The sequence below is a fragment of the Microtus pennsylvanicus genome, chromosome 2 (assembly GCF_037038515.1).
Source record: "Microtus pennsylvanicus isolate mMicPen1 chromosome 2, mMicPen1.hap1, whole genome shotgun sequence".
NCBI classification, from domain to species: domain Eukaryota; kingdom Metazoa; phylum Chordata; class Mammalia; order Rodentia; family Cricetidae; genus Microtus; species Microtus pennsylvanicus.
The window spans coordinates 8,157,273-8,177,809 of NC_134580.1; the positions used below are offsets into that span (position 1 = coordinate 8,157,273).

At 50.1% G+C, this 20,537-nt stretch overlaps 1 protein-coding gene across 2 annotated transcripts in view; it reads left to right on the forward strand.

Annotated features, from left to right (window-relative positions):
• Window positions 1-20,537, forward strand: part of Tmem184b (transmembrane protein 184B) — a 44,919-nt gene that overhangs the window by 14,777 nt on the left and 9,605 nt on the right. For both annotated transcript variants that reach the window (XM_075959897.1, XM_075959896.1), the window contains exons 2-5: window positions 8,323-8,571; window positions 9,822-9,987; window positions 19,939-20,029; window positions 20,321-20,396. In XM_075959897.1, coding sequence (XP_075816012.1) covers window positions 8,380-8,571; window positions 9,822-9,987; window positions 19,939-20,029; window positions 20,321-20,396 — 525 coding nt within the window. In that variant the 5' untranslated portion in view covers window positions 8,323-8,379. The remainder of the gene's footprint in view (window positions 1-8,322; window positions 8,572-9,821; window positions 9,988-19,938; window positions 20,030-20,320; window positions 20,397-20,537) is intronic.

Here is a 20,537-nt window from a genome sequence, read left to right on the forward strand (position 1 = left end):
TCAAAGGCCATGGCAACAGGACAGTATGCACCTTTGCTCTGCTCCCCAGATAAGAGCCTGGTCACTTGTTCAGGTCCAGCTCAGGTGACAGCACACAGATTCCAGCTCAGCTACCCAGGACTCAGGATCTAGGACAAAGTACCAGCTTGAGGCCTGGCCTCTTATGAGCTGCAGGCTGGCGGGTGAGTGGTGGATGGTGGGGTGACAGTAATCACTGGCAGGTGGGCCACTGAAGGGACCAAGCAAGCGCTTGGCTTTACTTTCTGTGTGATCTGCAGCCTGGGACCAAGGGGCTAAGAGACTGTGCTGTAAGAAATAAGGACAGAAATATCTGCAGAGGGCTGGAGAGCTAGCTCAGTGGCTGAGAGAACTGCCTGCTGTTCCAGAGGTCTTGAGTTCAATTCCCAGCAACCACATGGTGGCTCATAACCATCTGTGGTAAGATCTGGTGCCCCCTTCTGGCCTGCAGAACACTGAATATATAAGGAATAAATAAATCTTCTTTAAAAAAAAAAAAAAGAAATATCTGCAGAAAGATGAGCCATGTTAGTGACCATTGCTTGCTGTACTTGTACACTTTTATCAGCAGTGGAACCCTCAAACTTGCCATGCTTTTGATCCTAGCACTTGGGAGGCAGAAACAGGTAGGTCCCTGAGTTCCAGGCTAGCCAAGGCTGTGTAGTGAGACCCTGTCTCAAAGCAAAACAAAACAAACGAAAGCCAAACGTCGCTGTGAGATGGCTCGGTGGGTAGAACCCTTTCTGTTTTAACCGTGAGGACCTGTGCTTGGTTCCTCAGCACCCATATAAAAAACCGGATGTGACTGTGCGTACTGGTGGGGCAAGATGGTTGGAGCTTGCTGTCAGTCTAGGTTCACTGAGGGGCCTGTCCCGAGGGAATAGGTGCAGAGCAGTAGATGACACCTGGCCCACTCCCTCCTTTGGCCCCTGCGCATGTGCACACGGGTGCACACATAAACAGCACGCATACACAGATAGACAAACACCGGGCTTTTTGAGCATGCACCTCCTTTTTCTGGGTTTTGATGTACTGATAAGTGTATATAACTTGCCTTTCCCATTACATTATATCTATAAGACCCATTCAACATAGAGGTCAGAAGACAAGCTGAAGATGTCCTAAGTTTTAAAGCTGCTGGTGTCACTTAGAGTGCAAGCCCTCTGGCTTCCTAGGCTGACATTTTCTGGGCAGTGGAGCTTTGGTGCAGTGGAAGGCCTGACTGCCGTCCTTCCGTGCCCAGTTTTCGTGGCTCCCTCCCCCAACAAGACTCCCTGCCCATGCCGCAGCCCTGGGCAGTGCTTCTCCCTTGGCTCTTCTCAAATCAGGTTACTCACTGTCCATCCCAGCCACGGGCTGTAAAGGAATTATCAGAATTTAGCTGGAACATTTCCGTTTCCTGTTAGTCAGATGTTCTTATAACCCAAACAGACGACATTTGCTTCAGTCTCTAACACAACCAAGATTCTCTGGGAATTCTTTAATCAGCTAGAAAATTCACTTCATAGTATCTCAGAATTTGAAAACTTTTTTTTGGGATTGTTTTGTTTTAATTTTTTTTTTTTAAACCAATGCCAGCCATGGTTTTTGATTACAAAGCTCTGCACCAGTAGTGCCTTCCATCCTTGTGGCTTCTGCTGGTGGTGTCCTAGGCCTCTCAAACAGGCTCTTTCCTGGGAAGGAATGTCACAAATGTGCCTGAGGACATTTTGAAGACAGGTCTAGGAAGCTAGCCTCCTACAGCCTGGTAGAACTAAATGCCCACACCAGTGGGACAGTTCCTCTTTCCTTTTCCGTGCTTAAGAGGAAGGAAGCACCTGGCACCGAGTCCAGCCTCAGTTTCCCTATTGTTAAGTTTGGCCACTCAGATTATTTTTCTGCAAGGTAAGGAAAGGAGACATTCTCTCTCTTGGGGATTTCCGCGGTCACTCAACTCAGTCTCAGCTTTTGTGGTGGTTTTCATGTTCTGCCCAGTGAGTGTTTCATTATGGAAAATTCAGTACATGCTGAAGAGCCTGTCTCCTCCCCTCCCCCCACCACAGTCTCAGCAGTTACTCTGTGTGCTCTTACTCCATTTTTCTCTCTTCCCTTAAGAAAGAACGCCAAGCTGGATGCTGTGCTCAGGCTCTGGAGGCTGAGACAGGAGAATCTTGGAAGCCCAATCTGGCCTTGAACTTTCGAAATAGCAGGGGGTGGCATTGAGCTCTGCTCCCTTTGGTCTGTCTCCCAAGTGCTGGGATTCCCAGTGTGCTGTCATCTGTGTCTGTGCAGTGCTGGGGCTGAACCCAGGGCTTCAGGCATGCTAGGCAAGCACTCTGCCAACTAAGCTTCATCCCACAGAGACCTCTTGAACACAGAACACAGAATCTTTGTTAGTTTGTTTGAGATAGGGTTTCTCTGTGTAATCCTGGCTATCCTAGACCAAACTAGCCTTGAATACACCGAGACCCACCTGCATCTGCCGGCCTCCCAAGTGCTGAGATTGAAGGTGTGAGTCCCCACCGCCCAATTTAGTACACAGAGTTTAAGGCCAGTCTTGGGCAGTGGGGATGGGCGTGAGATATAATATCATGCTTTTTTTTTTTTTTGAATTTTCGAGACAGGGTTCTCCGTAGCTTTTTGGTTCCTGTCCTGGAACTAGCTCTTGCAGACCACGCTGGCCTCTAACTCACAGAGATCCGCCTGCCTCTGCCTCCCAAGTGCTGGGATTAAAGGCGTGCACCACCACCACCTGGCCTATCATGCTTTTTTAAAAAAAAAACTATTTATTTATTTATTTATTATGTATACAATATTCTGTTTGTGTGTATGCCTGCTGGCCAGAAGAGGGCACCAGACCTCATTACAGATGGTTGTGAGCCACCATGTGGTGGCTGGGAATTGAACTCAGGACCTTTGGAAGAACAGGCAATGCTCTTAACCACTGAGCCATCTCTCCAGCCCCTCATGCTTTTTTTTTAAAAAAAACCTATATTATATGTCAATATGTATCTCTACATGCTGGAGACTTTAAAATCTATTTTAGGGCTAGAGAGGTGGCTCATCAGTTAAGAACACTTGTTTCTCTCCTGAAGAAGACCTAGGTTCAGTTCCCTGCACCCATGCAGAGCAGAGGCCTACAGCCATCTGTAACTGTATGTCCAGTGGCTCTGACCCAGTCTTGTGGCCTCTGGGGCACAGGTACACTTGTGATGACATAACATATGCTGGCAGAAATACTCACATGCATGAAATAAAAATTAAAAAAATCTAAAAACAAAAATCATACAAAAACTAACCCTCTATCTGAAACAAATGGAGACCCACAGGAATTACAGACCTAGTATACAAGGTGCAGTGCTCCCTCCACGGGCCATGTCTGTCTTCCATGGAAGCAGGTTCACACAGGGCAGCACCATAGGAACCGGGCTGTAAGGTTTCTCTGGTTTGCCAGGCCGTGGTGGTGCACGCCTTTAATCCCAGCACTGGGGAGGCAGAAGCAGGTGGATCACTGTGAGTTCGAGGCCAGCCTGATCTATAGAGCAAGTTCCAGGATCGCTTAGGGCTATTACACAGAGAAACCCTATCTCAGGGGGAAAAAAAAAAGACTTCTCTGGTTCTATAGTGTCACCCATGAGAGGGCATGTGTCTGTGTGTAGTTCTGTGTGGTTTATCTCATGTGAGTTTGTTGGCCCCTCACCACTGACTGTCAAGATACCAGCTATCTCATGATTAGAAGAAACCTGCTTACACAACGTCTCTTCTCACTGTCCCTGGCCTCTGCTCACTGCTCTCCTGAGCTCCGCCTTTACAGCCTTGTCGTGTTGAAAACGCTCTGTAAATGGGCTCTGTTTCTGACTTTTGAGATTGGCCACTTTAACTAAGCATGTGCCCTCGAGGTAACCCCATGCTTTCTATTTTAAAGTTCCTTCTCTTGGCAGGTTTCCAGTCCCGGGCCTGACTTCTCTCTCTTTGAGCAGGTCTTGAGTTCCATTAGAGCCGCTGGTTACTGCCACAGTGTGTTGCTGCTGCTGTTGCTGCTGCACCCTAGGGTGATGGTGCGTGCAGCCACAGTGTAATAGTAATAGGAGTCTCCTGAATAGCTCTGGCCAACAGAGAGAGCTTCCTGTGCCTAGTGTTGGGGCCTTTGTTTTTCCAGACAGGATCTAGCCTGTTTCATGTAGCCCTGGCTGTCCTGGAACTCACTGAGTAGACCAGGCTGGCCTTGAACTCAGAGTGCTGGGATTTAAGGCACGCGCCAATGCCTGCTGCTGCCACCACCACCAGGCAGACTTCCTCTTTTTTAATACTGAGTAGTTGTCTGAAGTCTGGATGTAGAGATTTTTTTCTCCCCAGTATTCACCTGTTGACAGAACTTTGGGTTGTTCTCGGGCTTTTTAAAGGAGAAGGGCTTATAATAGCTAACGGTTCCTGGTTGTAGTCCATCGTGGTGAAGAGGTCAGGGCATCAGGAGCTTGAAGCTGCTGGTCAGCATGACCTCTTCAGTCATGTGTGTGCTCAGCTTGCTTTCTCCACTGTTAGACCGGTCGGGATCCCCTGCTTAGGGAATGGTGTCGCCTACTGTGGGCAGACTTTCCCACCTCAGTTAACATAATCAGGATACCCCTACAGACAGGCTTAGATGCCCACCTCCCAGGGGATTCCAGATTTTCTCAAGTTGCCAGTTAAGTTTGACCATCACAGTAGTTGTAAACTCCTGAGCTCAGGTGATCCTCCTGCCCCAGTTCCTGCCAGTTGTGTAAGAAAGGCCCAAACCAGCCGGGCGATGGTGGTGCACGCCTTTAATCCCAGCACTCGGGAGGCAGAGGCAGGCGGATCTCTGTGAGTTCCAGGACAGGCTCCAAAGCCACAGAGAAACCCTGTCTCGAAAAACCAAGAAAAAAAAAAAAAAAAAAAGAAAAAGAAAGGCCCAAACCATACTCTGCCTGGCCTTCACTGGTGTGCTTGTGAGGTGCAGTTTCTCTGCTTTCTCGCCAGCATTTGGCATTGGCACTTTTTCTCGGTTTGTAGTTCTGGGGTACCTCTCTGTGGTTTTCATCTTTTTCTCCATTGTCTTTTGATGCTGTGCTCACTGTGTATCAGTGTAGCCAAACACTCTTCATATCTCCTGTCTCTTCAGGTTGGATGGTGTAGTTGAGCCTGTGACTGTTTGCTATGCCCAGGTTTGTGCTGCAGACACCCTGCCACTCTGCGGCGCATCTTTCTTAGCATAAAAAGCTTTCGCGCTTTCTTTCTCCCCTTTCCTAGAGAGTTGGAGTTTATTAAGAGAGATAGTTTTAGCTGGGCGGTGATGACCACCACCTTTAATCCCAGCACTCAGGAGTCAGAGGCAGGTGGATCTCTGAGTTCAAGACCAGCCTGGTCAACAAAGCGAGCTCTAGGATAGTCAGGGCTGCACCACAGAGAAACCCTGTCTTGAGAAACACACAGATGAACACCCTCCACCCCCCACACGACACTGTGCTAGAACAGTAAAGTAGTTGGAATTCTGAGCCTTTTCTTGTATGTTCCTTCCACCTTGAGGAACATGGACTGTATGTGAAAGGGGAGCCATGGAGAGCACGTGGATTAGAGGGACTGTGCCAGCTGCAGTTGTCCCAGCCACAGTCCCTGAAGCTCCAATGCTGAGCTCTGCCAGGGAGACATCTGTCTGTCCTAGGTATGGAACGCTGGCCACAGGGTCTCCACCCTCCTCACCCTCTGCTCACACTGGGAACCATTCGCGAGGTTAGCGTGTTGTAGACTGGACTGCAGATGTTGGCAGCCTCCACGTGGGCCTTGTGTCTGGGTGGAAGAGCTGCTACACCTGTTTCAAGGGACCAGGGACTAATGTTTGTGAGTGAGGGCATTGCTTTAACTGTTGTCTGGGAGTGTTCTAGAAACCTTCCAATCTTTTGGTGGGGGCTGAAAGCCAAGTTCTACCTCTTTTTTTTTCCTTTTTCCAGGATGCAGATAATGTCACTTTAAAGTTGACATGAGAGAAAAGAAGACACATGTGAGATAGTGTTTGGGGGACATGCTGGCCATTTAGGGGTATTTGTTCATGTTGTGCCCACCCCCATGTTTATTCTTTAATCTGACAGGCGAAGACGTTGATTTACAGTGCAAACCTTCATAAGGAAACTCTCAGGCGCTAGTTCTCAGCCTGGCAGCCGCGCCTGCAGCAGCTATTCTTAGGCTGCCGCTGTACCACCAGTCTTTATATATAGACACCTTCTCCGTTTTTGAGTTTCCCAATTTAGGCGCCTTCTCCGTTTTTGAGTCTTGAATCTGTCTTTTAAGTGATGGGTTAGGGATTGTTTATGTGAAAGAAAAGAGCAGTCTAAGGGATCAGCCTGGTCCCATGTTCTGCAGGAGCGACAGGTAGGTGTGGAGATGAGGTGATAGAGGGGAGCTAGGCAGGGTGCGGCTCGCTCATAGGACAGGTGTGAGCTGTTTGGACCCCACATAAACCCCCGGGGAGTCTTCTGCAGTGTCACTACATTCTGGCCTGGATATCAGTTCCTGCACTTGGAAGGGACTGTGAGCTTGGTCTCCAGGACTAACAGTGAAGCTGGGGACGCAAGCTTCATTCAGGCCTCTTCCCCAGTGTCTGTGATGTTCACCGTCTCTGCTTTTACTCCTCTCAGAGTTGTGGCCAGAGTTTGTGGTTTGGGCAGTTGGTCTTCCAGGTCACCTGATGGCGGAAGACATTGACTCTTGTCAGTAGGTGGCAGCACCGAAGAGGATGAGGCTTGTGGGCTCTGAGCTGGGGTAGAGGGGGCAGTTGGACTCCTCCTCCCCAGCTGCTGTGACAGTGCTGGAAACTAGCCTGTTTCTCACAGTTCTAGAGGCTGGGCAATTGAAATCCAGGCGCTGATCATACCAGTGGGGCCCATTTCTGGTTCATAAGCAACTCTTTTTTTTCTGTGTCTTCAAATTGCAGAAAAGGCAAAGGGTCTCACATGAAGATACTAATCCTATTTGTGGGGTTTCTACCCTTCTGACCTAAGTACCCCAAATACCCTACCGCCTAATGCTGTCACTTTGGCAGTCAGTCTGGGGCATCAAACTCCTAAGAGCACATTCTGGACGACCCTGGAAAGCTTCACTCTTTGCAAATGGCTCAGGTCTCTGGCCCAGCCTTGGCCTCCATTGGTAAACACCGTGGGTACCTGAGAGCAGCTCTTTTCTGGACCGTTTGGAGTTACTGTTCCAGGTCACATGGGACTCCAGCTCTCCTCCTAGAAGGGCATTGGTTCTGCAGAGTTCCATCCTCTCCAGCCTTGCTTTCCCACCGGGACTTCCTTAGTGTCGGGTTCCTCAGTTCTGCCTTGTTCTTTGTTCATGTTTTCTTTGAAATATGGATTAAAGCCAGTAATGAAGTTGAATGGTGGTGGGGATTCAAAGACGGGAATTGGAACTGCCTCTGAAAGGTAGGCGTGTGTCACTTAGACAGTAACGGCCCCTGAAATGGATTGGAGTATCCGTCTAGAAGTACATAGGCAGGGTTTCAGGACGCGATGGTTGCTGGGGGCTGGCATGGAGATGAGAGGCCGAGTGCTTACACGAGTGAAGTCCTGGCTTCTGTAGCTTGCAGTTTGAAGGCACACAGTTGGGAAGAGCCATGAAGAAAGCACGGCCGGGTCCAAGGGGTGGATGGCTGTCAGCCATTAGGGAAGTCAGAAAGTCAACTACCAAGCTCTTTGGGTAGATGTCCCTAGCAGTAAGATGGTTTACCAGATCAGGGTGGTCCACATTTGTAATCCCAGTACTCAGGAGCCTGAGGCAGAAGGATTGTGAGCTCAAGGTCTGCTTGGACTCCACAGGGGGGTGACAGAAGAGCCCATGAGGCAGTTGTATGTGCCATATGAGGGCTCTAGCTGGCAGCAGCAGCACTTGGGGACTGTCAGGTAGCAGGCAGGTTGAGCTGTTCTTGACAGCTGTGGAGTGGCACTCTTCTGTACCCCTGCATTCCCAGCCATGTTTTGGTTTCCTAACTTTATAGGTAGCCGTTGGGGACTTTTGACAGACAAAGGTCCTGGTCTGACTAAGGTCTTAGAATGTCACAAGGCCATTGCGTATTGGCCTAGACATGGCAGGGCAAGGGCTGAGTAGGGCATGTCTGGGGCCAGAGTGCTGTAGATCTCAGAGGTGCTTCAAATCCCAGCAGAGGCAGAGGCAGGCGGATCTCTGGGAGTTCAAGGCCAGCCTGGTCTACAAGAGCGAGTTCCAGGACAGGCACCAAAAGCTACAGAGAAACCCTGTCTCGAAAAACCAAAAAAAAAAAAAAAACCACTAGACTCACCCAGATTTCTTCTCTAGGCCAGCCCATCACTACTCCAAGAGATTCTCTCAGGGAGCCTGCTGCTGCTGGGCACCATGACAGTGAGGGGGGCTGCGCTGGCCCCAGACCCAGCATTACCCACAACCGCAGCAGCTTCGCCTGGCATCTCTGCAACCCCTGAGGGCAGTCCCACAGCCATGGAGCAGCCTGTGTTCCTGATGACCACCGCCGCCCAGGCCATCTCCGGCTTCTTTGTGTGGACAGCTCTACTCATCACCTGCCACCAGGTACCTGGGTGTGAAGAGGGAGCCTCCATAAATGTCCTGAGTGGTTTCTAGTCCAGCAAAACATCCTGTAGGCAAGCCTGACTGTAGCCATAAGTGCGCTCTGCTTCCTAGGGGATTTCTCCTCCACACCCCGGCTCAGCTGAGGGCAGCTTGTGGCTCTGGAGTTGTCTGCACTTCTCTAACAACCAGAACAGCAAGGATGGGAGGAGACACACAGATATGTGTCTGCCTTGATCTAGAAGTGATACTGTGACTTCTGCCCATGTCTAGCTGAAGCCACACAACTGTACATGTTAGAGATGTCTTTGCAACGGAGAGACTTGAGAGTGTGAGGGAGGAGCTGGTCACATGTATGTGGGTAGCAGCTCAGAGAGGGAAGTCAGGTCTCGAGTCTCCTGTACTTGTGGCCCCAGGAGAGGTTGGGTGCTCAAGAAGGAGGCTTGATGAATACCTCACTGCAGGCTGGGTGAGTCTGCACAGGCCCCTGGCAGTCCCTCACCAGCTGTCATGTGTCTCAGTCTCTTTTAGATCTATCAGTGTCCAAGAGATTGGCTTACAGCAGATGGGATTGTTTTGTCCTTTTCCCCAGTCAGGGCCGGGCTGGGCCAAGAGTGATGTCATGAGAGTTGGGACCAGGCACTGGGGCTGGCTCTTGGCTCTGCTTTCTTCTGCCTCCCTGGGGACATCGCAGTGCTGCCTTGGATGAACAAGCAGCTTCAGGAACAAGGCATAGTGTGAGCACACCACTGTGGCCACATGGCCCGGAGTGTATCTATGTCCTCCAGAGTGAGGCTCCCGTCTGTCCCACCCTTTCTGGCATCTGCTAAGATACAAGGCAGAGGGGCCACAGGCAGATGGCCTTGATTCGGCCCTTGACCAGCCCTTCAGTTAACTCAGCGCTGCTGCTGTGTAACCCTGGGAAGGTGACTCTGGGAAGGCAGAATGAACAGGATCTCAACTTCAGCAACACCGTGGCCTTACTGTTACATCTAGCTGAAAGATGGTTGTAGATGCTGCTCACACCAGCTTTATGTGACACCTTTGATTTGACTCTCATGATGGAAGTTTTATCAACTAACTTCATTGAGCAGGACTAAGTCTCAGGGGTACTTTGTATCAGGCCATGGAACAAGAAGAGCAGAGACAGAAGTCAGGAGCCCACCTCTTCCCTTAGTGCAGGAAGACGAGGGCAGGTGGCCGGGAGGGAGGCAGGTGGGTAGCAGTAGGTCTTGACTGACTGATCTTCCCAGATCTACATGCATCTGCGCTGCTACAGCCGGCCCAACGAGCAGCGCTACATCGTGCGCATCCTCTTCATTGTGCCCATCTACGCCTTCGACTCCTGGCTCAGCCTTCTCTTCTTCACCAACGACCAGTACTATGTGTACTTCGGCACCATCCGTGACTGCTACGAGGGTGAGGACGTAATTTGGAATGGGACTGGAGGGAGGGCTGGGGAGCTGGGGGCCATGGGAGCAAGGGCAGTGCACTTCGCTCGTTCTTTTCTGGGATATGGGGTCTGGGCATCATTTCTCACAAAGATGAGTGTAGATTCCCCTTCCCCACCTGACTCTCCATCTACCCTGATGGATGGGTACACGTGTACCCAAGTCTCCCCTTACAGACGTGCTTTGGTGTGGGGGACCCCAGGACACATTCACAAATACCCAGAGGCAGGAGCACCACCTCTAGCTCATCTTTCTCAGTTCCAGCTTCTCTGGCTGGTGGGCAACTTGTGAATGGTCCTTCCAGGGATAGAAACCCCACGTATGGGTGGGACGATTTACACAGCCACAACCCCATGTGTCCCATGTGGTGCTCTGTTGTGTCTCAAAGGAAAGGACTTGCACCCTCTCATGGCCTTGGTTCCCTAGCTCCTCCCACCATGTCCCCCCTCATCTTTCTTGCCTTCTCCACAGCCTCTACAGGAAACACATCAACTTCCATCCTAGCTAGAGCAGAAAGTAGTTCCTAGTGTTGGGAGCAGGCATGGTCTGGTTTTCCAGCCCTGTGTGGGCCTGAGGCCTGACCCTCATCCTGCCTTTTCCTGAGTGTCACATTCTCTTTGTCCACACGTAGACCAGGCGCTATCTGCGTCTGCAGTGGATGCTGCTCTGCCGGGGGGCTGCCCTCAGTGGAGAGCACAGCCAGGCACATGACTCAGCTGACTCCCCCCCACACTTTGAGACAGAATACACAGCCTAGGATGGCCTCAAACTTTTTTTGGGGTGGTGTCAGGGTCTCATTTTATAGCTCCAACTGGCCTGGAACTCAGAGATCTGCCTGTTTCTGCTCTTGAATACTGGGAGTAAAGGTGTGCACCTTATAGTCTTTGTCTGTCTATCTTTTATGTGTATGAATGTTTGCCTGCATGTAAGTCTGTGTACCACATATGTAATGCCTGAAGAGGCCAGGAGAAGGTATTGATAACCAAGCCAGAATGCTCCTTTGGCAGAGTAGCTAGGGCTCTTAACCTTGAGCCATCTTTACAGCACCAGATCTCAAACTCTTTTTCTTCTCTTTTTTCTTTTGAGACAGGGTTTCTCAGTGTAGCCCTGGATGTTCTGAAAGTTGATCTGTAGACCAGGCTGACCTTGAACTTAGAGATCCTCTTTCCTCTGCCTCCCAAGTGCTGGGGTTACAGGTGTGTGCCACCATATCTGGTTTTATGTGGTGCTGGGCATGGAACCCAGGGCTTTCTAGATGTTAGGCAAACATTCAACCAACTAAGACACTTCCCAGTCCAGTCTGTGTTGGAGGAAGGGGGGCCATACATGCCAGGCATGTACTTTTGAGTAAAGGGACTTGAGTAGCTCACACCGTGAGCTCTACCCACCCCTCTGTAGGGCTGCATTGATTCCCAGTACCCTCCTCCTGGCTGGTGCTCTCATAAATTCCTTCCAGGAGGGAATATAGAGGCAGATGGGGACCTGCTCAGTGCTCCACTGTGCTTGATGTTCCTGGAAGCAGAAACCCCCAGGGAGACTCTGGCTGGGGAAGGGAAGAGCTGAACACCCTTCTCCCTTCAGGTGCCAGCCTCAAGTGGGGCAGCTTCTACTCACCTGGTTCTTATAGAAGCAAAGGGTTGTTTTTGAGCTGTGTATGTGTCTTTGTGCATGTTTGTGTCCCTGAGTCCTGTGTAGTCTAGGGGCAAATGTAGGCTTTTCTCCTTTGTTCGGCCCTGAAGATGGGACATTTTGCAAACTGTGGGGACTTGGGGGAGCTACCATTCTGCCCTTACTCAACATCCCAGAGTAGCAGCAGATGGTGGGTGGCACCCCCACTTCAAAGGCCTCTCTGTTGCTCCCACCTGCCCCAGCCAGCCTCCCTGCCTGTGGAAAGGTTGGCTCAGGAAGTCTGCCACTCTGGGAAGCTCATCTCCTAGCAACACTGTTGTCTCAGACTGCCCATCTCCCAGGGACTTCACAAGCAGCGCTGAGCACCTGGAGCTGAGGCTGCCTGAGGTCACTGGCAGTTAGTGTCTAGAGTCAGCAGCCTGGCCCTCACTCTCACCTGTCCCTTCTGTACCTCTTTTCAGGTCTCTTTTAGTGGCAAAACTAAAAAGGCACACACGCATGCACTCACACACACGCTCATAAACACTTCTCTTTTCTTCACCTTACCAAGGAGACTAGACTACAATTTTTTCTAGGTGTGCATTTAGTGTTTGCATTTTATATATTTAAATATTGTCTAGAGGTGAGCCTTGCATTGCCCTACACTCCTTTTCTTTCATTTCATTTGGTTTTGTGACGGGTTCCATATGCTCGGTCCTCCTGCCTCCGTTCCTGGGTGCTATGTTTGTAGGTGTACCACAGGCTGGCTCCCCCTGCCCTTTCCATGTAGAAGTCTGGGTCTTGCTACAAGTACTGACTACATATTTCATTTTGGGGTTGTCCAGTTTTCTATACTTATCGTTCATTTATTCCTGAGTGCTACAGTTTGAGTTTTTGAATAACCAGCCCCGCTCTCCCTGAGACAGCAGGTGCTGTGTGACTCTGTCACTGCTGGCTTTTTCTTTGACCACATTTCCCTGGAGTCTGCAGTGCTTGCTGGTGAGGCCTCCTCTGCTCAGCTGTTACCAGGTTCTGTCATTCACCTCTTTGGACTTGTGTCGGCTTCTGTACAGCGTGGGCCACCTGTTTCCGTTTCTCCTTTGTTTGTGGTTTCTTCTTTCTGTTGGTCTGTGCCCATCTTTCACCAGCCTCCTGGACGAGCAGGCGCATAGGGGTGCTGACGTGAAGTCCAGAGTGTCCTTATTGAACTGCTCTGTGATTGACATCCCCGGGAAGGGACCGCACCTCGAGGGCGGGTCCTACAGGCCACTTCTCACAGCTTCATCTCCTGGTGCTGCTTCTGGGAAGTCTGCTGGATTCTGACCCTGTGTAGTCACTGGCATATTCTTTGGTTTGTCCGAGACAGGGTTTCTCTGTAGCTTTGGGACTTGTCCTAGAACTAGCTCTGGTAGACCAGGCTGGCCTCAAACTCACAGAGATCTGCCTGCCTCTGCCTCCTGAGTGCTGGGATTAAAGGTGTGCATCACCATCACCCAGCTTTCTTTCTGCCTTTTAAATCTTGTTTTCAACCTCTAAGTTCTGAAATCACAGAAGATAGAGTAATTAATATTCACCATGTTGACAGGCTTGAACTCCCCAACTTAGGACCTGAGACCTTCCCTTGTTTGTGTCTTTGATACTTTTCCTTTCCTTTTACAAATGATTTAATTATTTAAACTTTATCATTTAGTTAGTAATCTGGAAAGAGATACTCACATCAGGACTCAGCAAGGTTGGGTTCCAAAACTACCCAGGTTTTGCTTAATTTGTCTGAATATAAAGTATATACTAGAGTTAAAGCAAGCCAGGACCACCCACCACTAGCCACAGCATACCTAATCTTTGTGTCCAGGTCCCTGTCACTTCATCCAGAGGCCTAGTTCCAGGGCCTTCATGGCGTTCTCAAGTATGAACACTCCTCTTAGCCATGGACTGTAGCATCCATTTGGTTGGAAGTTTGCACAGGTAGGAGCCATAAACCTTGGTGAAGTCAGCAGTCCTGAGTCTTCATCAGGAGCATGGCCTTACTTATATGCTCACTGTAAGGGATTCAAGATCCTAGTGGGCTGAGCAGGGCTTCCAGCAGCCACACATGGACTTGAAACACTTCTCCATCTTTCATGTCTTTGGGAATGTCCACCCAGGGAGGGCATCTTTATGGTTCTCAGCTGTTCCGCCAAGTCCCTCGGAAGTATCGTCTCTTTCCTCTTTTCCTCTCTGGGATTCCTGCCGTGGGATGTGCTCCTGGAACGAGGCTCACGAGTCTCTCACATCTTTTCAGTGTCTTTTTCCTGTTGCTCTCCAAGAGCTGTTGGTTGGCTTGCTTTTCACGTCATCATCTGTGAGCGTCCTTCCCCAGCTCTGCTTCTCTCCCCTCACTGTGATGTGCGCTGGCTCTTCTCTGTGCTTCTCCGAGCCCCCTGTTCTTGGTGCTTCAGAGTTTCTTTTCTCTGGGGATATTAATTACGTTTTCTTCCGTATCAGCTCCTCCTTGAGCTCTTTGCATCTGTTTGATTTGCTTCTCTCTCTCTCTCTCTCTCTCTCTCTCTCTCTCTCTCTCTCTCTCTCTCTCTCTCTCCCTCCCTCTCCCTCTCCCTCTCCCCCTCCCCCTCCCCCTCCCCCTCTCCCTCTCCCTCTCTCCCTCCCCCTCCCTCCCTCTCCCTCTCCATCTCCCTCTCCCTCTCCCTCTTCCTCTCCGCGCATGTGCTGTATGCATATGTGTGTGTGCACATGCAGAGGCCAGAGGAGGTTGTCTGGTGTCCTGTCTATCACTTTCTGTCAGGGTTTTTCTTTGAATCTGGAGCTAGACTGTGGCCAGGAAACCTTATCAATCTTCTGGTGTGCCCCGAACATCCCTCACCCCCTCACCAGCTTTGGAGTTACAGATCCCAGTTGCACATGACCATGCTCGGCTTTGTGGGGATTTGAGCTTGGGTCTCCATGCTTATACAGTAGTGGTATCACCCTCTGAGCCATCTCTCTGCCCCTGCTTTAGTCTTTTACCTTTGTGTTAGAAAGCATCCTCAGCTATCTAATGTCTTCAGCTTTGCTTCCTGATAACTGGGCCTTCCAGTTGAGCATAAACAGTCTTCCCTGTCGTGTTCATACAGACATGAGACAGGTGCTGTGTGATTCTCCACAACATACGATTCCTGTCTTCTGCTCAGAAGATGCAGGCAGGTTGTGTGAGCAGTGGGTTTGGGAAGAGGGCTATGGGAATGGTTGCGTTTCTGCCAATCTCATTACCGCCCTCAGCCGGGCCGAGTTCTAGCCCTTTAGACACACACTCACAGCCTGAAGTTCTGTGTGGAGTCTTTGGGTCACTTCCCCACTTGCAACCCACAACCTCAGCTGCACAAGACTGGGGTCCTCTGGGCTCTACCCTCCCCTTTTTTAAAATTAGGTTTTGTTTCATAGCTCTGGCTGGCCTAGAACTCACTGCTTCTACCTCTGCTGAATTACAGGTGTGTGCCATCACACTCAACTCTGAGACTCCCTGTGTAACCTAGGCTAGCTTTGAGCTTGCAGAGATCTCCCTGCATTACGTGAGCCGCCCACCTGGCTCTTTTGGGGTCCTTGTTGGCACCTCCTTTCCCCCAGGACAGCTAGCCCAGAGCATCACCCAGAGCTTCTGTTGTCTCCCAGCAGTGACTGCATTGGCATTCTTCCTGCCCTTGGTAGTGTGCTTCTTATATGAGGTCAGTCCAATTGTCTAGTTGATTTTAGAGGGGACAGCTATGTGTTACACTCAGGAAGTGTACAACTATACTCGTGTAGATGACAGGGTTCCCATTCTCTAAGGCAGGGGCTGAACCTCAAAGATTTTGGGCCCCTTTCCCAGGATGCTTCAGCTCCATACAGTGTAGCATGAGTAATAAAAACCCAGAGAAGATATTGGGGTTCAAGCTGAAGATCAGAAAAGCAAAGCAGCCAAGCCACTAGAGAGATCTTACCCCTATCCTCAGTGTGACTGTAGACTGCAATGCTCTCCACCAAACCTCAGACTGCGGACTGAACCCTCGTCCCATCTTATAACCTTCTATAGTGCTGGTATTAAAGGCGTGCACCACCACCACCTGGCCTCTTTGGCTAACTAGTGTGGCTGCTGCCTAGCCTGTATGGTTCTCTAATGTGGCTAGCTTTGCACTCTGATCTTCAGGCAAGCTTGCTTTATTATAACACAAAATATCACTATAATACAGCACTCAGCTGATGAGGCTGTAGTTCACACAGCACTGGGAAAGGTCACAGGGCTGAGTGAGAGATAATTGCCGTATGCATTTTGGTGTCTGAGTAGGTTTGGGGTGAGGTAAGAGCCTGGGACTTGGTGACTAGAGACGGAGATGCAGCTTCCTCTGCTCCCTGCAGTATGCTGTGTTACACATGTTTATGTGGTGTTTACAGTTTGGCCCAGGTTCTTCATCATCATTAGCACATTCTTACCTGCTAGTTACCAGGTGGAGTGTGTATCGCACACCACTACACAGTGTGAAAACAACTGCAGGGAGCTGCAAAGCTTGCCCAAAATGACCTGTTAGATGCCTGGTTCTCTGCAGCCAGGATTAGCCGTATGCTGGGCTTGGTAAAAGGAGAGGGAAGAAACCATTGTTTTCCCCAGAGAATTGTGAGCTCTCTGTTGGGAAGAGTGTACGTGCATAGGAGGAATGCAGTGTCCTTCACCCCGTTTCAGAGTTCAGATTCTTGTTTTCGAGGTAACAGTCTAGATGTGTAGCCCTGGCTGTCCTCAAGTTCATGATCCTCTTGCTCCAGCCTTCCTTGTGCTGGCCTCACAGCTGAACAGTGTTACCCTTGGCCCAGAGCTCACACCTAGACACACTGAATCTTGTGTGTGGCCCAGAATGAACAAAGATCCATAGGCCTGGGGCCAGCGAGATAGCTCAGCCAGTGAAGATGCCACAAAGGCTGATGACCCGAGTTTGTTCTCCAGGATCCATCTGACGGAAGGGGAGAGCGACTCCTGCAAGTTGTTCTCTGATCTCCACACGCATAATGTGGCACACGTGTGTTCACACATATATACAAATAAATGTATGTGAAATTTTTAATTGATTTTATTGAGTTATGCATTTTTTCTGCTCCCCTCCCATCCTCTCTCCTCCCCTTTCAACCTTCTCCCATCGTCCCCATGCTCCCAATTTACTCAGGAGATCTTGTCTTTTTATACTTCCCATATAGATTAGATCCATGTATGTCTCTCTTAGGGTCCTCATTGTTGTCTAGGTTCTCTGGGATTGTGAATTATCAGTTTGTTTTTCTTTGTTTTATGTCTAAAAGCCACTTATGAGTGAGTGCATGTGATAATTGTCTTTCTGGGTCTGGGTTACCTCACTCAATATGATGTTTTCTAGATCCATCCATTTGTCCGCAAATTTCAAGATGCCGTTATTTTTTCTGCTGCGTAGTACTCCATTGTGTAAATGTACCACATTTTCCTTATCCATTCTTTGGTCGAGGGGCATTTAGGTTGTTTCCAGGTTCTGGCTATTACAAACAAAGCTGCTATGAACATAGTTGGGCACATGTCCTTGTGGTACGATTGAGCATCCTTTGGGTATATACCCAAAAATGGCATTGCTGAGTCTTGAAGAAGGTTGTTTCCTAATTTTCTGAGAAATTGCCAATATATGTGAATTTTTTAAAAAAAAATTTTTAAAGCAATTGGCCAGTTTGCTCTCAGTAGGACACCCTGACAGTTAATGATGCCACTAGCCACAGCTCACAAACAGGAAGTGTAGGAGCTCAGTGGATCTAAGTAAAGGGAGAGAGCCGATGAGTGAGGGCTCAGAAACAGCATGTGGGCTGCCAGAAGAAGGGACAAGCAGAATTCACAAAGGATGCATTCACAGGGAAGGACGGCTTTGGAGCAGTGTGGAATTGGGGACAGTTGCTTAGGGGCAGGTCCCCTGTCCAGCAGAGTTGGCTCATTGAACTGTGATTGCCTAGGAAGGCCACGTGCCTCTGGAATGTGGGAAAGAATGTTCTGAGTCTCAGTGTACAAGCAGAAGGGACTCCTGTCAGAGCAGGCAAATTCCATTTTGCAGACATATCCTCAGTTATCTGGAATGTCCCAGACAACTTAGTCATTCCGGATCAACTTAGAGTTTCCGTGTAGCAGAGGCAGAGACCTGCTGAAGATGCTCAGGTTTGACAGGAGAGAGCTGGGAGCAGCCAGAAGCACATAGGACCATCAGTTCTTTATGGTACCTAGCCTTCCATAGGTGGTCAGGGAGCATATAGTGAACAGTATATGACTTCTAGCCTTGGGTGCAGCTGCAGGGACAGCTAGAGGACACTTCTGAACAGGTTCTCACCGACGTCCTGATCTCCCAGGCTGTGCGTTGTAGCTGTTTGTGGGGCTCACAGCTGAGAAACTGGGGGGACCATAATGACTTAGACTGTAACCTCCTGTCCAGGTAGTTACTGGCTAGAGAAGTTGCCTTTGGGGGTTGGAAGGGGCCCCCATCTCTGCTGAGGGTTGCCTGCCTCTGATGCCTGCATCTAATGGCCAGCCAGGAGGTCACAGCTTCCTTCTCTGATGATGATGCTGATAAGAAATATTCTTTCTAATTGGTGCACGTCTTTAATCCCAGCACTCGGCAGGCAGAGGCAGGCGGATCTTTTTGAGTTTAAGGCCAACCTGGTCTACAGAGCAAATTCCAGGACAGCCAAGAATACACATAGAGAAACACTCTGTCTTGAAAAAAAAATATTCTTTCCAAGTCAGGTGTGATGGCACTTGCCTGTAAGCTAGCATTTTTGGGGGATAGAGGCCAAAGGATCTCTCCCAGTTTGGGGTCAGCCTTACCTACATGATGAGTCCCTGTCTTGAAAAACAGGGAGGGAGAAAGGTTTTTCATTCTGCTAAGCTAAAGTCCTCCTGGGATCTGCCCTGAGACCGTGGCCCTTGTCTGGAGTGTGGACAAGCCTCTAGTATAGTCCTGTTTGTTCTTGATCCTCACCCTCCTTTCCTGATGGCATACTCTTGTCTATAATTTGAGATGTGGTTTCTAGAATGGAGCAGAAAGTTCTAGACGTCCGACAGTCCAGGGCAGGAGTAGGAGAGACCATCAGTTCCCTCTGAACTGTGGATCCCATGGTCACTGATGTGTCCTGGAGCCTAGCACATGGCCTGGTATTCAGGATGCACAGGGGCCTTCCTGGAGACCAGGTTTGGAACCATATTAAGAGTGTGGTAGGGTAACAGCCTGCTGCCTGAGTTACACCTCCTGGCCCCTCTCTGTTCTGTTTCTGGCCTGTGTAGAGGCCTCTGGTGTAAACGCTATTGCTGAGTGTTTGGATCTTTTCTTTGTGAGCCTGTGTTTTGTAGGAAGGGATGGATTTTTCCAGATGGCCAGGGGGCCTGATTTGACCAATCAGGTCATGTCTAAGGAGTCTCTTGTCTCCTCTCTCTGAGAACTGGTTGAGTCCATTATTGACTCGTTAATGGTTCTCTGGAGTGAAGCAGCACCCTGGCTGGCTGTGTACTTCTAGGCAGTCCTGAGCTGAGAGCTGAATGCAGTGGTAGTCTGAGCAGCTCAGTCAGAACTGGCTGTAGCTGAGGCTAGACCAACAGCCCAGGCTTACGCCACAGAACGGGAAGGGTGTAAGCTCGATGGCAGGTCCTCCTCAGGAAAGCATTGCTGGACTGCTTGGCAGGAAGAGATGATGCTGCTGGGCCCTGTGGTTTCTCTGAAGGTTTCCTTCCAGGCCTACCAAAAGGAGTCCTGTGACAGCCAGTCTGCAGGGAGGCCTGTGGCCTGCCCTGGGCCTTTGCTGCAGACGCTTTGCTTTGGGGCACCACATCTATCCCCTCGGTTATCCCGTCAGTGTTAGTTGTGGGTACAGGTACCAGGGTTTCAGTCGGTACTGGAGGCTGGACTCCGTTCCTACCTGCAGTGTGTTCACACCCTGGAGAAAGCCTCACGCCATTTATTGAGTACTGTCCTAGGAGCCTAGCCTCCAGTCGGGCTTCATGGCCACTGCTCTTCTCACAGTAGGCCCTCAGGAAGCACTTTTCCCAGTTCACAGAGGAGGAAGCAGGCCCAGAGAGCTTGAGAATCCTGCCTAAAGCCATACAGCTCCTAAGTAATAGAAGCATGGGCCATAGATGGGCGGTTGGGCTCAGGGGTCCATGACTCTTTGCCCCAACTTTTTGCTGCCCTGTATCCTGAAAGGGTCAGCTATCATCAGGAGCCTGCCAGGGTTAAGCGCAGCTGTGCTCAGCCCCTTTCCTTGCTGTTGTATTCTGAGTGACCGTTCTGCTGACCTGAGTACTCTGGACTTTCCACAGCCTTTGTCATCTATAACTTCCTGAGCCTGTGCTATGAGTACCTTGGGGGAGAGAGTGCCATCATGTCTGAGATCAGGGGGAAGGCCATTGAGTAAGTACAACAGTGTCCTGACCCCCACTTGGGCACCCACAGCCATGCAGTTGGACATCCAGACTACACCCATGCCTGTGCTCTGCTTGCCTTGCTCTCTAGCTCCTTCCTTGTCCTCTTTGTCCTCTCCTGTTTGCTTTCTCCTACAGTTTTTCTTGTTCATTCAGTGCTTTCTGGGCCATTTTGTGTGTATTGCTGGCCCCACCTGGGCCCTGGCTTGTTTGATGCAGAGGGCAGCCTTTTCCATCCCACCCTTCCCATTTCCCAGGTTTTTCTACTTGTCTCCCCTAGGTCAAGCTGCATGTATGGCACATGCTGCCTCTGGGGAAAGACCTACTCCATCGGTTTCCTGCGCTTCTGCAAACAGGTATGTGCCCAGAAGCAGCCCCAGGTCAGGAGGACCAGGCTAGGGACCCAGGTTCAGACCTGCGTCTCAGAGGGCAGTTCCTGTTGCATGCTGACCTGTGCCCTACCAGTGGAAGTCACCTGGCCCCCAGCTGTCCCCAAG